Below are 19,218 nucleotides of genomic sequence, written 5' to 3' on the forward strand. Positions count from 1 at the left end.
AAAGGCATTATGGCATTAAGATTTCCAAGGTTTAGCCAAGGCTTAGCTCAAGACCCCACTACTCGTCGTATTTGGTTTGATATTGCTACCGCGCATGACTTCGAGAGTCATGATGATATTACAGAGGAACGTCTTTATAATAATATTTTTGCTTCTCACTTCGGACAATTAGCAGTCATTTTTCTGTGGACTTCTGGAAATCATGTAGCTTGGCAAGGAAATTTTGAAGCATGGGTACAGGACCCTTTACACGTAAGACCTATTGCTCATGCTATTTGGGATCCTCATTTTGGTCAACCGGCTGTGGAAGCTTTTACTCGAGGGGGTGCGCCTGGCCCAGTGAATATCGCCTATTCGGGTTTTTATCAATGGTGGTCTACAATTGGTTTACGTACTAATAAAGATTTTTATATTGGAGCTCGTTTTCTATTATTTCTTTCTGCCCTAGCCTTACTAGCAGGTTGGTTACACCTACAACCGAAATGGAAACCAAGCGTTTCGTGGTTCAAAAATGCGGAATCTCGTCTCAATCATCATTTGTCAGGACTATTCGGAGTATGCTCTTTAGCTTGGACAGGACATTTAGTCCATATCGCTATTCCTAGCGCTAGGGGAGAATATGTTCGATGGAATAAATTTTTAGATGTATTACCACATCCCCAAGGATTGGGCCCACTTTTACAGGTCAGTGGAATCTTTATGCTCAAAATCCTGATTTAGGTAATCATTTATTTGGTACCTCTCAAGGAGCAGGAACTTCCATTCTAACCCTTCTCGAGGGGTTCCATCCACAAACATAAAATTTATGGCTGACCGATATTGCACACCATCATTTAGCTATTGCATTTCTTTTTCTCGTCGCGGGTCATATGTATAGAAGTAACTTTGGGATTGCGCACAGTATAAAAGATCTTTTAGCAGCACATATTCCTCCGGAGGGCGATTGGGGCGTGGACATAAGGGTCTTTATGACACAATCAACAATTCACTTCATTTTCAATTAGGCCTTGCTCTAGCTTCTTTAGGAGTTATTACTTCCTTAGTAGCTCAACACATGTACTCATTACCTGCTTATGCATTTATAGCACAAGACTTTACTACTTAAGCTGCGTTATATACTCATCACTAATACATCGCAGGATTCATCATGACAGGAGCTTTTGCTCATGGAGTTAGAGATTACAATCCAGAACATAATGAGAATAATGTATTGGCAAGAATGTTAGACCATAAAGAAGCTATCATATCCCATTTAAGTTGGGCCAGCCTCTTTTTAGGATTCCATACTTTGGGACTTTATGTTCATAATGACGTCATGCTTGCTTTTGGTACTCCGGAGAAACAAATCTTGATCGAACACATATTTGCCCAATGGATACAATCTACTCACGGTAAAACTTCATACGGGTTCGATGTACTTTTATCGTCAACGAATAGTCCAGCCTTCAATGCAGGTCGAAGCATATGGTTGCCCGGCTGGTTAAATGCTATTAATGAAAATAGTAATTCATTATTCTTAACAATAGGGCCTAGAGACTTCTTGATTCATCATGCCATTGCTCTGGGATTACATACAACCACATTGATCTTAGTAAAAGGTGCTTTAGATGCACGCGTTTCAAAGTTAATGCCAGATAAAAAGGATTTTGGTTATAGTTTTCCTTGCGATGGTCCAGGGCGCGGCGGTACTTGTGATATTTTGGCTTGGGACGCATTTTATTTGGCGGTTTTCTGGATGTTAAATACCATTGGATGGGTAATTTTTTAGTGGCATTGGAAGCATATTCACATTATGGCAGGGTAATGTTTCACAGTTTAATGAATCTTCCACTTATTTGATGGGATGGTTAAGAGATTATTTATGGTTAAACTCTTCGCAACTTATCAATGGATATAACCCTTTTGGTATGAATAGCTTATCGGTCTGGGCGTGGATGTTCTTATTTGGACATCTTATTTGGGCTACTGGATTTATGTTTTTAATTTCTTGGCGTGGATATTGGCAGGAATTGATTGAAACTTTAGCATGGGCCAATGAACGTACACCTTTGGCTATTTTGATTCGATGGAGAGATAAACCAGTGGCTCTTTCCATTGTGCAAGCAAGATTGGTTGGATTATCCCACTTTTTTGTAGGTTATATCTTCACTTATGCGGCTTTCTTGATTGCCTCTACATCAGGTAAATTTGGTTAATTTTTTTTGTTACTGTATCCACGAAAATATCATTTTTTCTCTGGGTAAGGCGACTTTTTCTATTTCTACATCTAGGATCCGACTTGTATCAGCGATACTTATACGAAGTGAAATATTATGGCAAGGAAAAGTTTGATTCAGCGGGAGAAGAAGAGGCAAAAATTGGAACAAAAATATCATTTGATTCGTCGATCCTCAAAAAAAGAAATAAGCAAAGTTCCGTCGTTAAGTGATAAATGGGAAATTCATGGAAAGTTACAATCCCCACCACGAAACAGTGCACCGACACGTCTTCATCGACGTTGTTTTTCAACCGGAAGACCGAGAGAAAACTACCGAGACTTTGGACTATCCGGACACGTACTTCGTGAAATGGTTCATGCATGTTTGTTACCGGGAGCAACAAGATCGAGTTGGTAAGGATTAAAAATTTTCCTTCATTTTTCAAGTCATTTTTATTATCATCCGTCGTAGAGGGGTCCCTTTACCATTCTGTATAAATACGCTATTCTATTTGTACAGATATGGTAGAAGGGCGCATTCAATCTTTATTTGTCCATTAGATTAGTTTCTGGTTCTTCTCTTCATTACGCGGGGTAGAGCAGCTTGGTAGCGCGCTAGGCTCATAACCTTGAAGTCACGGGTTCAAATCCCGTCCCCGCAACATTTTTTTGTAAAACAAATTAGGGTTATCCCCGTTAACTACGTTAACTATTAATTAGTTAATTTTTAACTAATTAATAATTAAAAAGATAAATAAATATAGGGAATAGAATCACTATATTATCATGGTCAACTATACTGAATGTTTTATCCTATTTTATCCTATTAAATCGATTTAATAGGATAAATTGCCTTACCTTGAGCGGATAGCGGGAATCGAACCCGCGTCTTCTCCTTGGCAAAGAGAAATTTTACCATTCGACTATATCCGCATCTGGATCATACATATTTGTGAACAGCTATGCTCGATATTTCGGGACGATTATTATTCTATAATATATATTATAGAATAATATAATTCTATATATATTATAAATTCTATATTATACAATTTCTATATATTTATTGAATATAATATATTATTATTTATTCTATATTATTCTATATTTATTTATTAATTTAATTATATATTATTAATTATATAATTATATTATTAATTATATAATATTATATAAATTATTATTATAATTATATAATATTATTCTATATTTTATTTATTATATAGAGAATATACATTAAAATATATTTCTATATTTATTAATTTAGTCATTATATATATTTATAATTATATATATATTTATAATAGATTAATAAATTATAATATAGAAAATAAATTCTATTAATATTAATAGAATACTTTTTTTAATAGAATCTATTTTCTATAATTTTTATTACATCTATTCTATTTTATTACATATATCTATTTTATTACATTTTTTATTTGATTTGTAATAGATTTATTTATATATAATAAATTTTTTATCCCATTAGACGAAATTTTATATTGAATTCCATTTAAAAATTACAAAAAGCAAAGTTTGACCCCTCCCTCTAATTTTTTTGCTCTCTTTATTTGTATTTTGCATTTTTAGAACTTAGACTTTTATTGAATTTTAATGTGTTTCGCAACCCGAAAGGGTTCGGGGGAGGGGTCATTTTATTTTTGTATCTGAAACAATGAGATTCAAGAGATGAGAGAATTAAGGATACCTACCAGAAAAACTAATCCAATCCATAATGATGTACCGGAAAATACAACATTGTTATTACTTGACCAACCATCAGGAGAAGAAAAAACAACGGGTACACTAATCAGTAAGATTGATGAAGTAACGATTAATGCAAAAACAGCCAATTGGAAAGCAATAGTCATGTTTCTAATCCTCCTAGCTACCAACAAAAGAACTATACCATTTGATCCCTCTATAAAATTGTAAAAAAAAGCATCATGGGGGGATTGTGCCATGAATCCATTGATTCTATATGACTTATGACCACCCTTTCCCATTTTAGGGGCGGGTCAAGCGTCGTTTTTTACTTCACAAATGATCAGGTCATGCTAGATCCTGCATCTATCTATCTATTAGATAAATATAAATAGAATTATCGACTCATACCAAATATCTTTTTATAGTACAGTGATGATATCAACTCCGATGGCTTCTATTCTATTCGGCAGAATAAAAATAAAATTGTAAAATATAAATTATCTTTCGGAGAGATGGCCGAGTGGTTGATAGCTCCGGTCTTGAAAACCGGTATAGTTCGCAAAGAACTATCGAGGGTTCGAATCCCTCTCTCTCCTTTTTTTCTCGATGAGTAGATTTATGTCTTTATTGGTTTTGACTGGCCCAATATCATAAATGTAAATGGCTCGGCTAGGTGAGATAGCCGAGCCAGAAAAAAATAGATTAGATATAAATGAGTTGAAACGAAAGGAAAAAGGAACACTTTTTAAGTATGATCTAATCCACCCAATCAATATGTATTGTAGAATCAAATGAATTCCTACTTTAAGTATTGGACCTCCTGTTCTTTATTTAATTTGATTTATTTCTTTTTTTTTCTCACAAATTCCGATCTTGTAATGATCTAGATTCAGATCGGGATTTGTAAGTACAAAGTCTAAGAAAAAGAGTAATGTAAAGAAAAAATCTTTTTTCTTTACATTTGAAAGATTTTTTTATTATCAATCGGCGTTGACTTGAAATAACGAAAAGATGCCTAGGAATCTCTGCCCCTTTTATCACTAAAGTGTGTGTGTATCATCAATATAAATATACCCCTCCCCCTTCTGTTATATACAACAACGCGGTAATTCCAATCTAAAACCTAAATAGTAAAATTGAAAGAGAAAAGAGAAAGGGTTTGAATGAAATCATAAGAATATATATGCTCTACAACTTTTTGCATTTTCCGGGGATTGTAGTTTAATTGGTCAGAGCACCGCCCTGTCAAGACGGAAGCTGCGGGTTCGAGCCCCGTAGTCCGACGGATAAAAATCTAATAATCTAATAAAAAATACATCAATGCATCTTTTCCTGTTCTGCGAAAGGGGGAAAAATAGCCTAATTTCATTTATAGGGGGATCTTTCTTATTCTTTTTCTTTATTTTTGTTTTACATTTCTCATCAAAGTAAACTCAATTATGGAAATTTTCCTTTTTTTAACTAGTACTGGTTGATAGACATATATGTGGATTAGTGCAATTATTGGTAGTGTTATATTCAAGATTCCAAAAGATACTATACTTATACTGAATTTGGGTTTTTTGAATATTCCCAACCCATTTAATGATAATGAAATCGAATCGAGTAACATATCTTTTCCGGTAACGCATACACAAATAGAATTTGTATTTATTTGTATGTACCATACAAAATAAATACAAATTGTTTTTATCGAATACTTTAAATCTGAAAAGTCTCTTTTTTTTTTGTCCGATTTTGTGCAATCTCAATTACAAATTTGAATTTGAAACAATCTATCTCATTAAAATTCAAATTCCGCATTGAATTTTTTTTGATATATTCTATACTTTCCATTAGCAAGGAAAGAGAATATTAATAAAATAAATATCAAATAAAAAAAGTAAAGTAATGGAAAAAATTATCAATTGAATCAAGAATCCAAGCCATTTTTGAATTTGATATGGATAAACGATCTTTCTATGTTATACTATTCAATTCTCGACGATGAATCGATTTGATAACTCCGATATTGTTATTCATGATATTGATCAGACTCAATATCATCGAGATGGATTCATCCCATTGAATTTTATTTAAGGCGAAAGATTTATTATCTCTATGGGATGAAATGCCGAGTTATTACGAAATAAATAAAAATTAAACGATTACATTTTAGATTATGGAAGTAAATATTATTGCGTTTATTGCGACTGCCCTGTTCATTCTAGTTCCTACTGCCTTTTTACTTATAATTTACGTAAAAAGGGTTAGTCAAAGTGATTAATTTGAATGAAACTTGACTTCATTTTACTTCTTGGTTCTTATCAATGATTGAAGAAAACAAATGACAAGGATTCCTATTTTGAGTCTTAGATTTAGTAGTATTCTATGAGATCCGATAGTATGATAGAAAGAAATATATTTCTTTCTATCATACTATCCGTTTTTTCTAGTATATACAGTTGTACTATATAAAAATATAGTCTGAATCGACTTAATATAGATAAATCTATAATAATATTATCTCAGATTCATATGTCTGGATATCAATTATCCCAATATCATTTGAAAATGGGGATATGAAGATATTTTTAATTCAATTGCTAAATTTGGAATAAATTAGCAATTGAATTAAATAATTCAATTGCTAATTAATAAATTCAAAAATAAATATTGTCAGAACGGTTTATAAAAAAATTGATAGTGTTTGATTTCTCAACTCAATTAATACCTCTAAAGTCCACTTCTTCCCCATACTACGAGTGAAAGAGAAAATGTAAAGACACCAATTAAAGCAGCCAAAGCAAGACTTATTATATCCATGTAAATTATGTCCTCTATGAATATGAAGGAATTTTTCCATTATTGTTCACTAATATAATAATAGGAGAATTGTTGGAACAAAGTCAAAACAAAAAAAAGATTATGTTCAATATATTGAATATTGATGAAAAAAATCCAATTAATTCAAAGAAGTTCTTATCTTATTCTTATAAGATTGCTATTAGAATCGAAAATTTTTTAGTAGAAATTTAAGTACAAACAAAATAGCCAGCAATACCTTTGGAAGTATCAAGAAGCCTTTTCCTCCGCGTGCTTCCATTGGGAACAAATTTGATAAGTTATATCAGCAAAAGAAAAACGAATAAGATATTTTGCGTCTTTTATTAATCAGGCGACACCCGGATTTGAACTGGGAAAAAAGGATTTGCAGTCCCCCGCCTTACCACTCGGCCATGCCGCCAGGGCAACATAAACATAAAATAGACAAACCCCCCCCCCCCCCCTTTTTTTCTAAATTCCTAAAAAAAATCCTTCTTTTTTTTATTGGATCTATCTTTCCAATTAATTTTGTATAGTATCTCAAAACACATACTATCTAAATTTTTCTATTATATATTGCTATTGAAATGAAAAGTCAATTTTTAGTCACAAACTCCAAAATTAAGTACAAAGTGGAACCGTTAACTATTTACTGTGAATTCATGTCATGAACGATTCTTCTATTTGAAGCTAAAATTGTATTTCCTTAATCTTAATGATGTAAAAAAATCAAAATGGATATGTAATCAATGCATATTGATTCTTTTCAATAAAAAAAATTCTCCTCAGTTTCAATTTTAACAATAATTATGAGTATATGTAAACCCTAGAACAGAAAATTTTCTACAGATATCTATCTTATCTGCATATGATTCCTATAAGAAAATTTTGATTCAATGAAAATGGAATAAATTTTTTGATAGAGCATGACGTGTGCTGTCCAAAATAGAACTGCAGTAAAAGGAGATATATATATATATATATATATATATATAAAAAAATAGCTATAGCTATAGTTATGGGCTAGTTATGTCCCCGTATGTTTTATGTTTAATAAGCCTTATTATGTTTGTTTTATCTTATGCACTTCAATCGTATTATATGAACTCGCTTAAATAAAAAAAATCTTCTAAGTTTATGCGAATTTTGTTGAACTAAACAATTAAATCCGCGTGACAAAACTAAGTGCTAAAAAATAAAAAAAATCCACTTGATTCGGATTATTGGTTCTCTTTCTCATCGAAAGATGAAATCCTGTATTTTATTGGTATCCAGGCGTATTAGAATATGTAATATCATAATAATGGTAGAAATGAAATCATTTTTTTTTGCTATTCTATATAAATTTTTATAAATCTAAGGTAAGTGGAATTTCTCAATTTCTTTCCAGTTTTATCTGTTGCCAATTCGAATTTAAGTATAAACGTCTCTTTATTCTATTCCTCCGTTCATACGTATTTCATAGATTTCATATCTATTGAGTTAGATAAAATTTTATGTGATTCTGTAAACAGAATATAAAGTCCATCGTTCCTAGATCGATCCATCTAATTGGAATGAAGAATGATCCAATAAAATAATGGGATTTTTTTAATAAATAATAAACAGAAAATTCAAAATGCTCGGGGATGCAAATTAAGGAGTGTCTACAATACCTGGATTTAATCAGATACAATTTAAAGGATTTTGTAGGTTCATTGATCAGGGCTTAACATAAGAACTTCATAAGTTTCCAAAAATGGAAGATACAGATCAAGAAATTAAATTTCAATTATTTGTAGAAACATATCAATTAGTAGAACCGTTGATAAAAGAAAGAGACGCTGTATATGAATCATTTACATATTTTCCTGAATTATATGTGTCCGCGGGATTAATTTGGAAAACGAGTAGGGATATGCAAGAACAAACAATTTTTATTGGAAACATTCCTTTAATGAATTCCCTGGAAACTTTTATAATAAATGGAATATACAGAATTGTGATTAATCAAATATTGCAAAGTTCCGGTATCTATTACCGGTCAGAATTGGATCATAACGGAATTTCGGTCTATACCAGCACCATAATATAAGATTGGGGGGGGGGGGATTAGAATTAGAGATTGATAGAAAAGCAAGAATATGGGCTCGTGTGAGTAGGAAACAAAAAATATCTATTCTAGTTCTATCATCCGCTATGGGTTTGAATCTAAGAGAAATTTTAGAGAATGTGTGCTACCCTGAAATTTTCTTATCTTTCCTGAATGATAAAGAAAAAAAAATTGGGTCAAAGGAAAATGTCATTTTGGAGTTTTATCAACAATTTACTTGTGTAGGTGGAGATCCAGTATTTTCTAAATCCTTATGCAAGGAATTACAAAAAAAAAATTCAACAAAGATGTGAATTAGGAAGGATTGGTCGATTAAATATAAACCGGAGACTGAATCTTGATATACCTCATAATAATACATTTTTGTTACCGCGAGATATATTGGCAGCTGCGGATCATTTGATTGGAATGAAATTTGGAATGGGTACGCTTGACGATATGAATCATTTAAAAAATAAACGTATTCGTTCTGTAGCAGATCTTTTACAAGATCAATTCGGATTGGCTCTGATTCGTTCAGAAAATGCGGTTAGAAGGACTCTATGTGGAGCAATTAGGCATAAATTGATACCGACCCCTCAAAATTTGGTAACTTCAACTCCACTAACAACCACTTATGAATCTTTTTTCGAATGCAGTTAGGGATAATTTCAATTTACATCTTTTTAGACTTAATTATTCATGATTAGCCAAATCATTGATAGAAATAATATCCAAATACCAAATTCGTCCTCTATATAACCTGCGCGAAATCGAGGAAACCTTTGGGAAGATCAAAGAAAGAATCTGTTCTTCCTCCGTAAAAAATTCTTCTAATAATTCTGAACCTAATGTTTTCAAAAAAGTGCGTACAATATTTTTGTGTTTACGAGACAAAGTTTTAACACAAAAAAGTCGAAGTATATATTTTATTCGATACAAATTGTTTTTTGAGGATCCGCTATAATAATGAGAAAAATTTCTATATATACGCACAAATCGGTCAATAATATCAGAATCCGCTGAATCAGCCCGAGTCGGTTTGCTAATGGGATGTCCTGCTGCCTTAGAAAATTTTGTTTTTGCCAACGATCCAATTAAAGGAATAATAGGAACTATTGTATCGAATTTCTTTATAGTATTATCTTTATCTATTATAAATAAATTTTCTAGCATTTGACTCCGTACCAAATGAAGGATTCAATTGTACATTTGAAAGATAGCCCAAAAAGTTGAGAGAATGCATAGATAATGAATTTAGATAGATTTTTTCCGGTTGAAACCACGCATAAAAATGAGATTGACATAAATTGAGAAAGTAATATTTTCATTTTTTCATCAGAAAAGGCCTATCTTTTGCAGCCAAAATGGATTTTCCTCGATATCTAGCATAATGCATGAAAGGATCCTTGAACAACCATAGAATTGCCTGAAAACCATTAGCAATGACTTCTACAAAATGTTCTATTTTTCCATAGAAAGAAATTCGTTCAAGAAGTATTCGATAAAATGTTGCTCGTAAATAAAAAGATTGGTTACGGAGAAAAAAAAAGATGTATTCATATTCATATATATAAGAGTTATATAAGAACATGCAAATTTTTTGATTATTTTTTATACAAATGGAAATGGATTTCTTTGGAATAAAAAAACTGTTCCAATTCCAATACTCATGAAGAAAGAGTCGAAATAAATCCAAAGAAGAGGGGTCTTTCATCCAATAGCGAAGGATTTGAACCGATTTATCTAGATGGATGGGGTAAGGTATTAATACATCTGACACATAATTTAAATGTGGAAATTTGTCCTCTAAAAAAGGAAATATTGAATGAATGGATCGTAATTTATGAGATTTTGCTAACCCCGACCTTTATAAAGAAGATACTAATCGTAGCGAAAATGGAATTTCCACAATAACTGCAAAATCCTCTGATATCGTTTGATAATACAAATTCTTGTTGTTCCTAAAAAATAGATTTTGATTCGAATCATTAGCAGAAAAAAAATGATTTTGTTGATACATTCGAGTAATTAAACGTTTTACAATTAAGAAACTAAATTTATTGTCATAACCTGCATTTTCCAACAAAGTAGATCTATTTAAACTGTGATCGTGAGCAAATGTATAAATATACTCTCGAAAGATAAATGGGTATAGAAAGTTCTTTTTTCGAGATCTATCTGCTTCTAAATATCTTTGATATTCCTCCATTTTTATTTGAAATTAAATTGGATTGAAACAAGGATAGAGGATTTTTATTGGGTTATTTAATGACACATAGTGCGATACAGTAAAAACAAAGTAGTCTAATAGAAAAGAATAGATACCTCGGAAAGAAATAGGTAAACTCATTAACGGACTCCCATCCTCCATTTTTTCCATCTAATAGGTTTATGCTTATTATAGGATAAAAGATAAAAAAATGATTAGAAATCCTTTATTTTTTCAAGCCAATCGCTCTTTTGATTTTGGAAAAGAAAAATATCTTTATCAACATACTCTTTCTACACATTTCGAACTCAATTATAATAGCTACTTCTTTTTCTCGCTCTTTCCGGAGTTGTTGTTCCCATGTTTCCACCGTCGGGGAGACGATTCATAAAGTGCTACGCTCCTTCGGTCGTGTTTGGAGTTTTTATCACAGGTGGAGTGACTGCTCGATCCATTAAGGTGCTTGTCACGACCCATTTTCATGAATCGTGACCGGCGCTAGGGCATGGGGAATGTAGTACCAACACCCGTAGCTAGCCTTTCTTATAACATACAATTTAATTAAACCTGCAGAAAACCAATGCTCGGGGGCAACCGAGACTTCAGCCTAAATCTAACAGTTATAATATTCAATAATTAATATAACATGCTTATCCACTTCTGAGTATAAAAATAGGCATAACATAAATAATCCGAAATAATTATATAACATGCCAGAGCAATATAACTAGTCAGACCAATCCGACAAACAACTGTAATAATAACAAAGACGTCTAGTCAACTACTGCGGTCTAAGAATAAAAAGTTTTACAGTTTATTAAAATAAAAGGAACTTCTGAGGAAAAGTAAATGCGGAGATCACCAGACTCTCTCAGATCATAACTCTGGGGAAAATTGGGAAAACAACGGGGTCAGATATACTGAGATGAGTTTATACCACTATCTACATTTATTAAGTGGAAAACCTTTAAAACCATTTAAAACATTTAAATACGATATTACGAATAATAGTTGGAACCCTAATCCACAATTCTAAATAATAAACATAATCCAACAGGTCTGGTCCCAAGAGCTGAGCTACACCGAGTTACCACTGACCACACTTATACCAGAGTCCCGAGAGCTGAGCTACACCGAGTTACTCTACTTGGTCCCGAGAGCTATGCTCACACGGAGTTACCACATTACCATAATTACCTTTCCCAGATCATTACAGGTGCGCACGCAGTCCTAATGATGCCCATTAGGTAGCATGTTCCAACTAGAAGCCATAATATAAAAACAGTTCCAACTAGACACCACATAGGACTAGCACAATTAGCACGTCGGAAATAAACAAGCCAGAACACACAAAAATACCCATTAGGTAATAAAGCCCAATTAATATAAGTCTATTGAGTTCTCGCTTAAAAACCAATTTGTAAATATTACTTAATAATTTTTAAATAATAATTAACTTTCCAAATAGTGGGTTAGCCGAGTTATCATTAACTACCAAGCTAACCTCACTTGTCGGGTGACCCAAGTCTAACCCGATTCAAAACGTTAATCATATATAAACCCAAGTTTATATTTATAAAATAAATTAACAAAATAATAATCCATTTTAAAAGCGGAACTCAATAACTTCAATTTCAAGTAACCCAAGTTACAACCCAAAAATCTAACCATTTTAAGTTCATACAAGTTTAGGGACTAAACTGTACTTTTGCCAGTTAGGGACTAAATTGTAATTTAGCCAAAATCGTGCCAAATTTGATATTCTTAATTAAATCAAATTACCCGAGTAATTATATTAGCTAAATTTATAATAGCTATCGTTTTCAACTTAATAATTATAATTCAAATCTAAATTCAAGTTATTAGTTAAAGTTTAAAATTAAGGATTTATTTGATTTATACATAACAAATGAGTGATCAAAGTAAACATTTCACCATCCTCTTCAATTTGAACATAACACCCGCCTAAGCCAACACTCCATTTGCAGAAACTTACGAACATCAAATATGAACATTTAAGTTTTCCAAATTCAACATGATTCCTAGATTGCATTCATATCATTCATTATAAACAAAACCCAACACCTAAAAGCAAAACCGAATCAAGATTAGGACCAATGATTCCACACAAAGCAACATACTGACATTGATAAGATTGGAAACGGTGAGGTAAAACTCTAAACGAAAGCTTAAACTACTATCGCTTAAACATTCCGACGGATTTGCAATCATTCAAAATAGCAAAATCAAGGCTAAAGAGAAAGAAGGAAATCGGCAGAAACAATAAGAAATAAGAAACAGAATTAATGCTACATACCAACGCGTCGGAACGGCAGCGATTGAAACGAGATCGGCGGCACACCATTTGGCGAAGCGAATGAGTAGAATCGAAGGTATACGAGTCTAGAACGCCTGAGATCAATCGGTTTCAGTTTCGATCTAGAAACGAATACACACGGATCAAAACACTGAAAGTCGTTCCAAACTAAAAACCGAAATCAAACGCGACGATATAACGGTGGTGACTCAAACGAACAAAATAACGTACCGTTTCCGATTCCGAAACGTTAGGATCGTAGATGATCGAGTCTATAATCACTGGGATCGAACGGTTCTGATTTTGATAATGAAACGAAAGAGAACGATCAGAATTTCAGTATATCGTTCATAAGTAAAACTGAAATTAAAACTCAAGAAACTTACCAATGGACAGTTGAGTTAGAAGGAGGATTTGGGAGTGAGTTTCTTGGAGGAAAACGAAGTAGATGGTGGCTAGGGTTTTAGTAGAAGTGAGTAAAATGTTTAGGTTAGGTTAAGGGGTCTATTTATGGACCCCACGACAGATTTTTCTCGCAGGGCGCGATGGCAGGCGCGTCGCGAGGCGCGACGGGCCATCGCGCCCTCTAATCAAATTTTAAGGCAGGGCGCGACGCGAGGCGCGCCGGACCTGTCGCGCCTTCCATCGCGCCCTGCAGGCAAAATTGTAAAATGGCCCAGACTTGGGCCCGAACCCGCCGACGGAACGAAACCGAAACCGAATAAAAAAAAATGGACTATTCGAGCCCAGACACGCGAGGTACGGACGATGAAACGAACGAACAACTATCAGAAACATAAACAGAAAACACGGTGTATTACATTCTCCCCAACTAATTAAAAATTCTTCCTCGAATTTAACACGACAAACAATTAATACCAGAACAACACGTACACATATAATAGCCATTTATTCACATAAAAATAAAAGCATCGTACCTAACGGAAAAAGAAAAGGATAGCGATTCCGCATATCCGACTCGGTCTCCCAAGTGCACTCCTCTACAGAATGATTGCGCCAGAGAACTTTGACCATCAGAATCTCCTTGTTCCGCAATTTACGCACTTGCGTATCAACAATCTCAACTGGCTGCTCCTCATAGGACTACTCCTGGTCAATCTCAACACTCTGAGGCACAATCACGTGCGAAGGATCAGAATGCACTTTCTCAACATAGAAACATGAAACACAGGATGTACTAACGACATGTCTGGCGGCAGAACCAGACGATAAGCCACAGCTCCAATCCTCTCTGAAATCTCATAAGGACCAATATACCTCGGCGCCAACTTCCCCTTGACACCAAAACGAACCACGCCCTTCATAGGCGAAACCCGAAGAAACACGAAATCACCAACATGAAACTCAATGTCTTTCCTCTTCGGATCAGCATAACTCTTATGCCGACTAAAAGCAGTCTCTAACCTCCGTTTGATCAACGGTACCTTCTCTGAGGTAATCTGAATAATCTCCGCTCCCGAGAGTTTACGCTCTCCGACCTCCTCCCAACAGATAGGAGATCTACACTTGCGCCCGTACAAAGCCTCATACGGCGCCATCTCGATGCTCGCGTGGTAACTGTTGTTATAAGAAAACTCAATCAACGGCAAATGAGTATCCCAGCTACCCCTAAAATCAAGAACACACATCCTGAGCATATCCTCCAACGTCTGAATAGTTCTCTCAGACTGACCGTCAGTCTGAGGATGAAAAGCTGTACTGAAATCCAATCGAGAACCCAAGGATTCCTGCAACGCTTTCCAGAACCTCGAAGTAAATACAGAACCTCTGTCTGAAACAATAGAAACCGGTACACCATGCAAACTGACAATCCTGTCGATGTACAACTGAGCCAACCTCGAAGCGGTATACGAAACCTTAATCGGAAGGAAATGAGCTGACTTGGTCATACGGTCAACTATAACCCAGATGGAATCGTACCCCTTTAGAGTACGTGGTAAACCAACCACAAAATCCATAGCAATCCGCTCCCACTTCCACACTGGAATAGGTAGTGGCTGCAGATAGCCAAAAGGTCTCTGATGCTCCAGCTTCACCTGCTGGCACGTCAGACACTTAGAAACATACTCAGCGACATCCTTCTTCATCCCGCTCCACCAGTAGGTACCCTTAAGATCATGGTACATCTTAGTGGAACCCGGATGAACACTATAAGCAGACTTGTGCGCTTCTTCCAGAATCTGGTCCCTCAAACCATCTGAATCCGGAACACACAATCTCGAACCATGTCTCAGAACACTATCCACAAAAGTAAACTCAGAATTTCCGTCCTGTTGAATCTCCTCAATAATCTGTTTCAATTGTGGATCCTCAGCTTGTAAAACTTTGATCCGATCAATCAAAACGGGTTGCACTTGTAACTGTGCCAACAAACAACCAGCCTGAGACAACTGAAAACCATAGCCCGAAGCCATTAAACTGTGCCACTCTCTAACCATGGGCCTACACCCAACCTCAGAAATATGAGCCAAGCTGCCCGAAGACTTGCGACTCAACGCATCGGCTACCACATTAGCCTTACCAGGATGGTACTGAATAGTACAGTCGTAGTCTTTCAGCAACTCTAACCACCTCCTCTGTCTCAAGTTCAATTCTCTCTGATCAAAGATATATTTCAGACTCTTATGATCAGTGAAAATCTCACAAGTAGCACCATACAAATAATGCCTCCATATTTTTAGCGCAAAAACCACAGCTGCCAACTCTAAATCATGAGTAGGGTAATTTACCTCATGCTTCTTCAACTGTCTGGAAGCATAGGCAATCACCTATCCATGTTGCATCAGAACGCAACCCAAACCAATCCGAGACGCATCACAATACACTGTGAAACCGTCAATGCTAGAAGGCAATGCCAAAACCGGAGCTGTAGTCAAAATCTCCTTGAGCTTCTCAAAGCTCGCCTCGCACTTGTCAGTCCACTCAAACTTAACACCCTTTTGTGTCAGTTTAGTCAACGGTGCAGATATTCTGGAGAAATCTTGCACGAACCGACGATAGTAGCCAGCTAAACCCAGAAAACTTCTGATCTCGGTAACTGACCTTGGCCTCTGCCAATCCATAACCGCCTCAATCTTCTTCGGATCAACCTTGATCCCATCTTTCGACACCACGTGTCCTAGAAAGGTAACCTGATCCAACCAGAACTCACATTTTGAGAACTTAGCATACAACTGATGCTCACGCAACGTCTGTAGTATAGTCCTCAAATGGTAAGCATGCTCCTTCTCGCTCCAAGAATAGATCAAAATGTCATCAATGAAAACGATAACGAATTGATCTAAAAACGGCTTGAACACTCTGTTCATCATATCCATAAACGCTGCTGGTGCGTTCGTCAGACCAAAGGACATAACCAGAAACTCATAATGTCCATAACGAGTCCGAAAAGCAGTCATAGGCACATCTGCATCACGCATCCGAAGCAGATGATACCCAGACCTCAAATCAATCTTGGAAAAACACTTCGCACCCTGCAACTGGTCAAACAAATCATCGATGCGAGGAAGAGGATATATGTTCTTGACAGTAGCCTTGTTCAACTGTCTGTAGTCGATACACAGTCGAAAGGAACCGTCTTTCTTTTTCACAAACAGAACTGGAGCACCCCACGGAGAAGTACTCGGTTTGATGAACCCGCTATCCAGCAACTCTTGTAACTGGTCCTTCAACTCCTTCAGCTCTCAGGAGCCATCCGATACGGCGGTATCGAAATCGGAGCTGTACCAGAAACCACATCAATGCAAAACTCAATATCACGATCAGGTGGTAATCCAGGCAATTCCTCTGGAAACACATCAGTGAACTCATTCACTATCGGAACACTATGCATATCACCACTATCAACCTCCAAATCACGAACCATAGCAAGGAAACCCTGGCAACCCTTGCCTAACATCTGCTTCGCCTTGATGGCGGAAATCAGATTCTTGGGTGTCTCCGCCTTTTCTCCCTGAAAGGAAAAAGATAGATCACCTGGAATCCTGAACTCGACTGACTTCCCTCGACAGTCAATAGAAGCATAATGGCGCGACAGCCAATTCATCCCCAAGATGACATCAAAAGAAAGAACGTCAAGCACAATCAAATCAGCACATAATTCTCTACCCTGAATAACCACTGGACAAGAAGGATATACAACATCCACTACTACACCTTCAGACATAGGTGTAGACACAGCTAGAGGTTCACTCAAAACAGATGGTGCAATACCCAATTTCCCAGCAAAGCAAGTAGACACAAACGAATGGGTTGCACCCGCATCAAATAACACCAAAGCATCAGTAAAAGAGATCGGAATGGTACCTTGCACCACGGCATTTGATGCACGCGCATCCTGAGGAGTAAGAGGAAACACTCTGGCCTGACCCTGCGGCTGCTGCTGCGAACTCTGCCCAGTACCATAACCGTTGGAACCCCTACCGCCGTTACCACGGCCACCAAAACCTCGACCACCAGAACCACGGCCCCGCTGGCCACCAAAAGATGATGCAGGTTGCGAGTACCCTACAGACTGTGAAAATGCAGGTCTCTGCTGCTGATAAGAAGACTGCGCCACACTGGAGTTAGACATCTGCTGCCCAGATGTCGGACACTCCGTGGAAAAATGACCCGGCTGGCCACAAGAAAAACAACCTCCAGGAGCTAACTGACACTGACCAAAGTGCCTGCGTCTGCAATTCTGGCAGAACGGAGTGTTCGATCCACCACTGTACCCGCGTCCTGAACCACGGTTACTCCCACTGCTACTGGAGCTGTACAGAGCACTCCTAGCACTATGCCTCCCTTTGTTGTGAGTTCGGCGACTCCCTTTATTGGCCTGAGAAGAGCCACTGTAGTAGTTCCCACTACCATGCTGCACTGGGGCCTGCTGCCCCCCACTAGGAAGATCACTCTTTCCCTTTTGATTCTTGAAAGGGTCAGAGATCGTCCCAAACTGAACCATCGAATTCTCCATCCGCCGCGCACTATCCACTAACCGGGCAAACTCCATGTTTGTCCCTATCAGCAAAGGGAGAAACTCTGATCCTAAACCCCTAATATAACGGTCGTTCACTCGCTCTTGATCACCCTGTAGATCTGTAGCAAACCGCCCCAAACGTACAAACTCAGTAGTGTAGTCTGTCACTGATCTATCCCCCTTCTTCAAATTTAGCAGCTTTCTCTGAAACTCTCAGTAACAGAGAAGGGTAGATAGTAACCTCTGAACCTGACCACAAAATCAGCCCAAGACAAAGTATTCATAACTGGCCTGATGTTATCGCGATACCAGTCCTTAGCTGGACCCTTCAGCGACATATCCACAAGCATCACTGATTGACGATCAGAAGCTTGAATCCTCTGACTGTTGTACTCAAATTCCTCCAAAAAGTCAAGAGCATCCCCAGTAGTATCAAAAGAAGTCGGATTCAACTTCAAGTATGTCATCAACGCTCTGTCTGTTGGAATGTGACCGACACCAGCAAGTCCACCAATACTAGCTACAGCTCCAGCCTGAGGTTGCTGTTGCTGCGCTAACTGACCCAGTATATTACACTGATTCTGCAGTAGAGCCTGATTGTTCTGCATCTCGACAACGCCAGCCAAGAAAGTAGTGAAGTCGAACGCTTGCATGTTTGGTGCTTGTTGCACCTCTGGTGCCTGCTGCACATTCGGTGCCTGAACACCTGCTGCACCACGTCCTCTAGCTCCACCTCTACCAGCACCAGCTCCTCTACCTCTACCGGCACCAGCTCCTCTACCTCTGCCAGCACCTCCACCTCGACCACGTCTAGCATTGGCCGGAACTGGTGGTACGTTCTGATCGACTTCCATGGAAATCGCATCATCAGCCACAGCTTCTTGCTCTGCCGCAGCACGAGCACGAGTACGAACAACATTGTCCA

The 19,218-nt window shown here is 36.7% G+C and overlaps 1 protein-coding gene, 3 non-coding genes and 3 pseudogenes across 4 annotated transcripts; 4 read left to right on the plus strand and 3 right to left on the minus strand.

Annotated features, from left to right (window-relative positions):
- Positions 1 to 9: 9 nt before the first annotated feature.
- Positions 10 to 2,622, plus strand: LOC126682481 (photosystem I P700 chlorophyll a apoprotein A2-like; annotated as a pseudogene).
- LOC126681715 (30S ribosomal protein S14, chloroplastic) lies at positions 2,313 to 2,758 on the plus strand. The gene is made up of 2 exons (XM_050377268.1): positions 2,313 to 2,607; positions 2,718 to 2,758. The coding sequence occupies exons 1-2, from the start codon at positions 2,313 to 2,315 to the stop codon at positions 2,756 to 2,758; spliced, it is 336 nt and encodes a 111-aa protein (XP_050233225.1).
- Positions 2,759 to 3,059: 301 nt separating this feature from the next.
- TRNAG-GCC (transfer RNA glycine (anticodon GCC)) lies at positions 3,060 to 3,130 on the minus strand. The gene has a single exon. It is a non-coding gene; the product is annotated as a tRNA-Gly (tRNA).
- A 1,283-nt stretch (positions 3,131 to 4,413) lies between these two features.
- Positions 4,414 to 4,503, plus strand: TRNAS-UGA (transfer RNA serine (anticodon UGA)). Its single transcript has one exon. It is a non-coding gene; the product is annotated as a tRNA-Ser (tRNA).
- A 2,559-nt stretch (positions 4,504 to 7,062) lies between these two features.
- On the minus strand, positions 7,063 to 7,133 carry TRNAC-GCA (transfer RNA cysteine (anticodon GCA)). Its single transcript has one exon. It is a non-coding gene; the product is annotated as a tRNA-Cys (tRNA).
- Positions 7,134 to 8,330: 1,197 nt separating this feature from the next.
- On the plus strand, positions 8,331 to 9,446 carry LOC126681716 (DNA-directed RNA polymerase subunit beta-like; annotated as a pseudogene).
- A 3-nt stretch (positions 9,447 to 9,449) lies between these two features.
- LOC126682482 (maturase K-like) lies at positions 9,450 to 11,284 on the minus strand (annotated as a pseudogene).
- Positions 11,285 to 19,218: the final 7,934 nt, after the last annotated feature.

Source organism: Mercurialis annua, linkage group LG5 (assembly GCF_937616625.2).
Source record: "Mercurialis annua linkage group LG5, ddMerAnnu1.2, whole genome shotgun sequence".
Taxonomy (NCBI): Eukaryota; Viridiplantae; Streptophyta; class Magnoliopsida; order Malpighiales; family Euphorbiaceae; genus Mercurialis; species Mercurialis annua.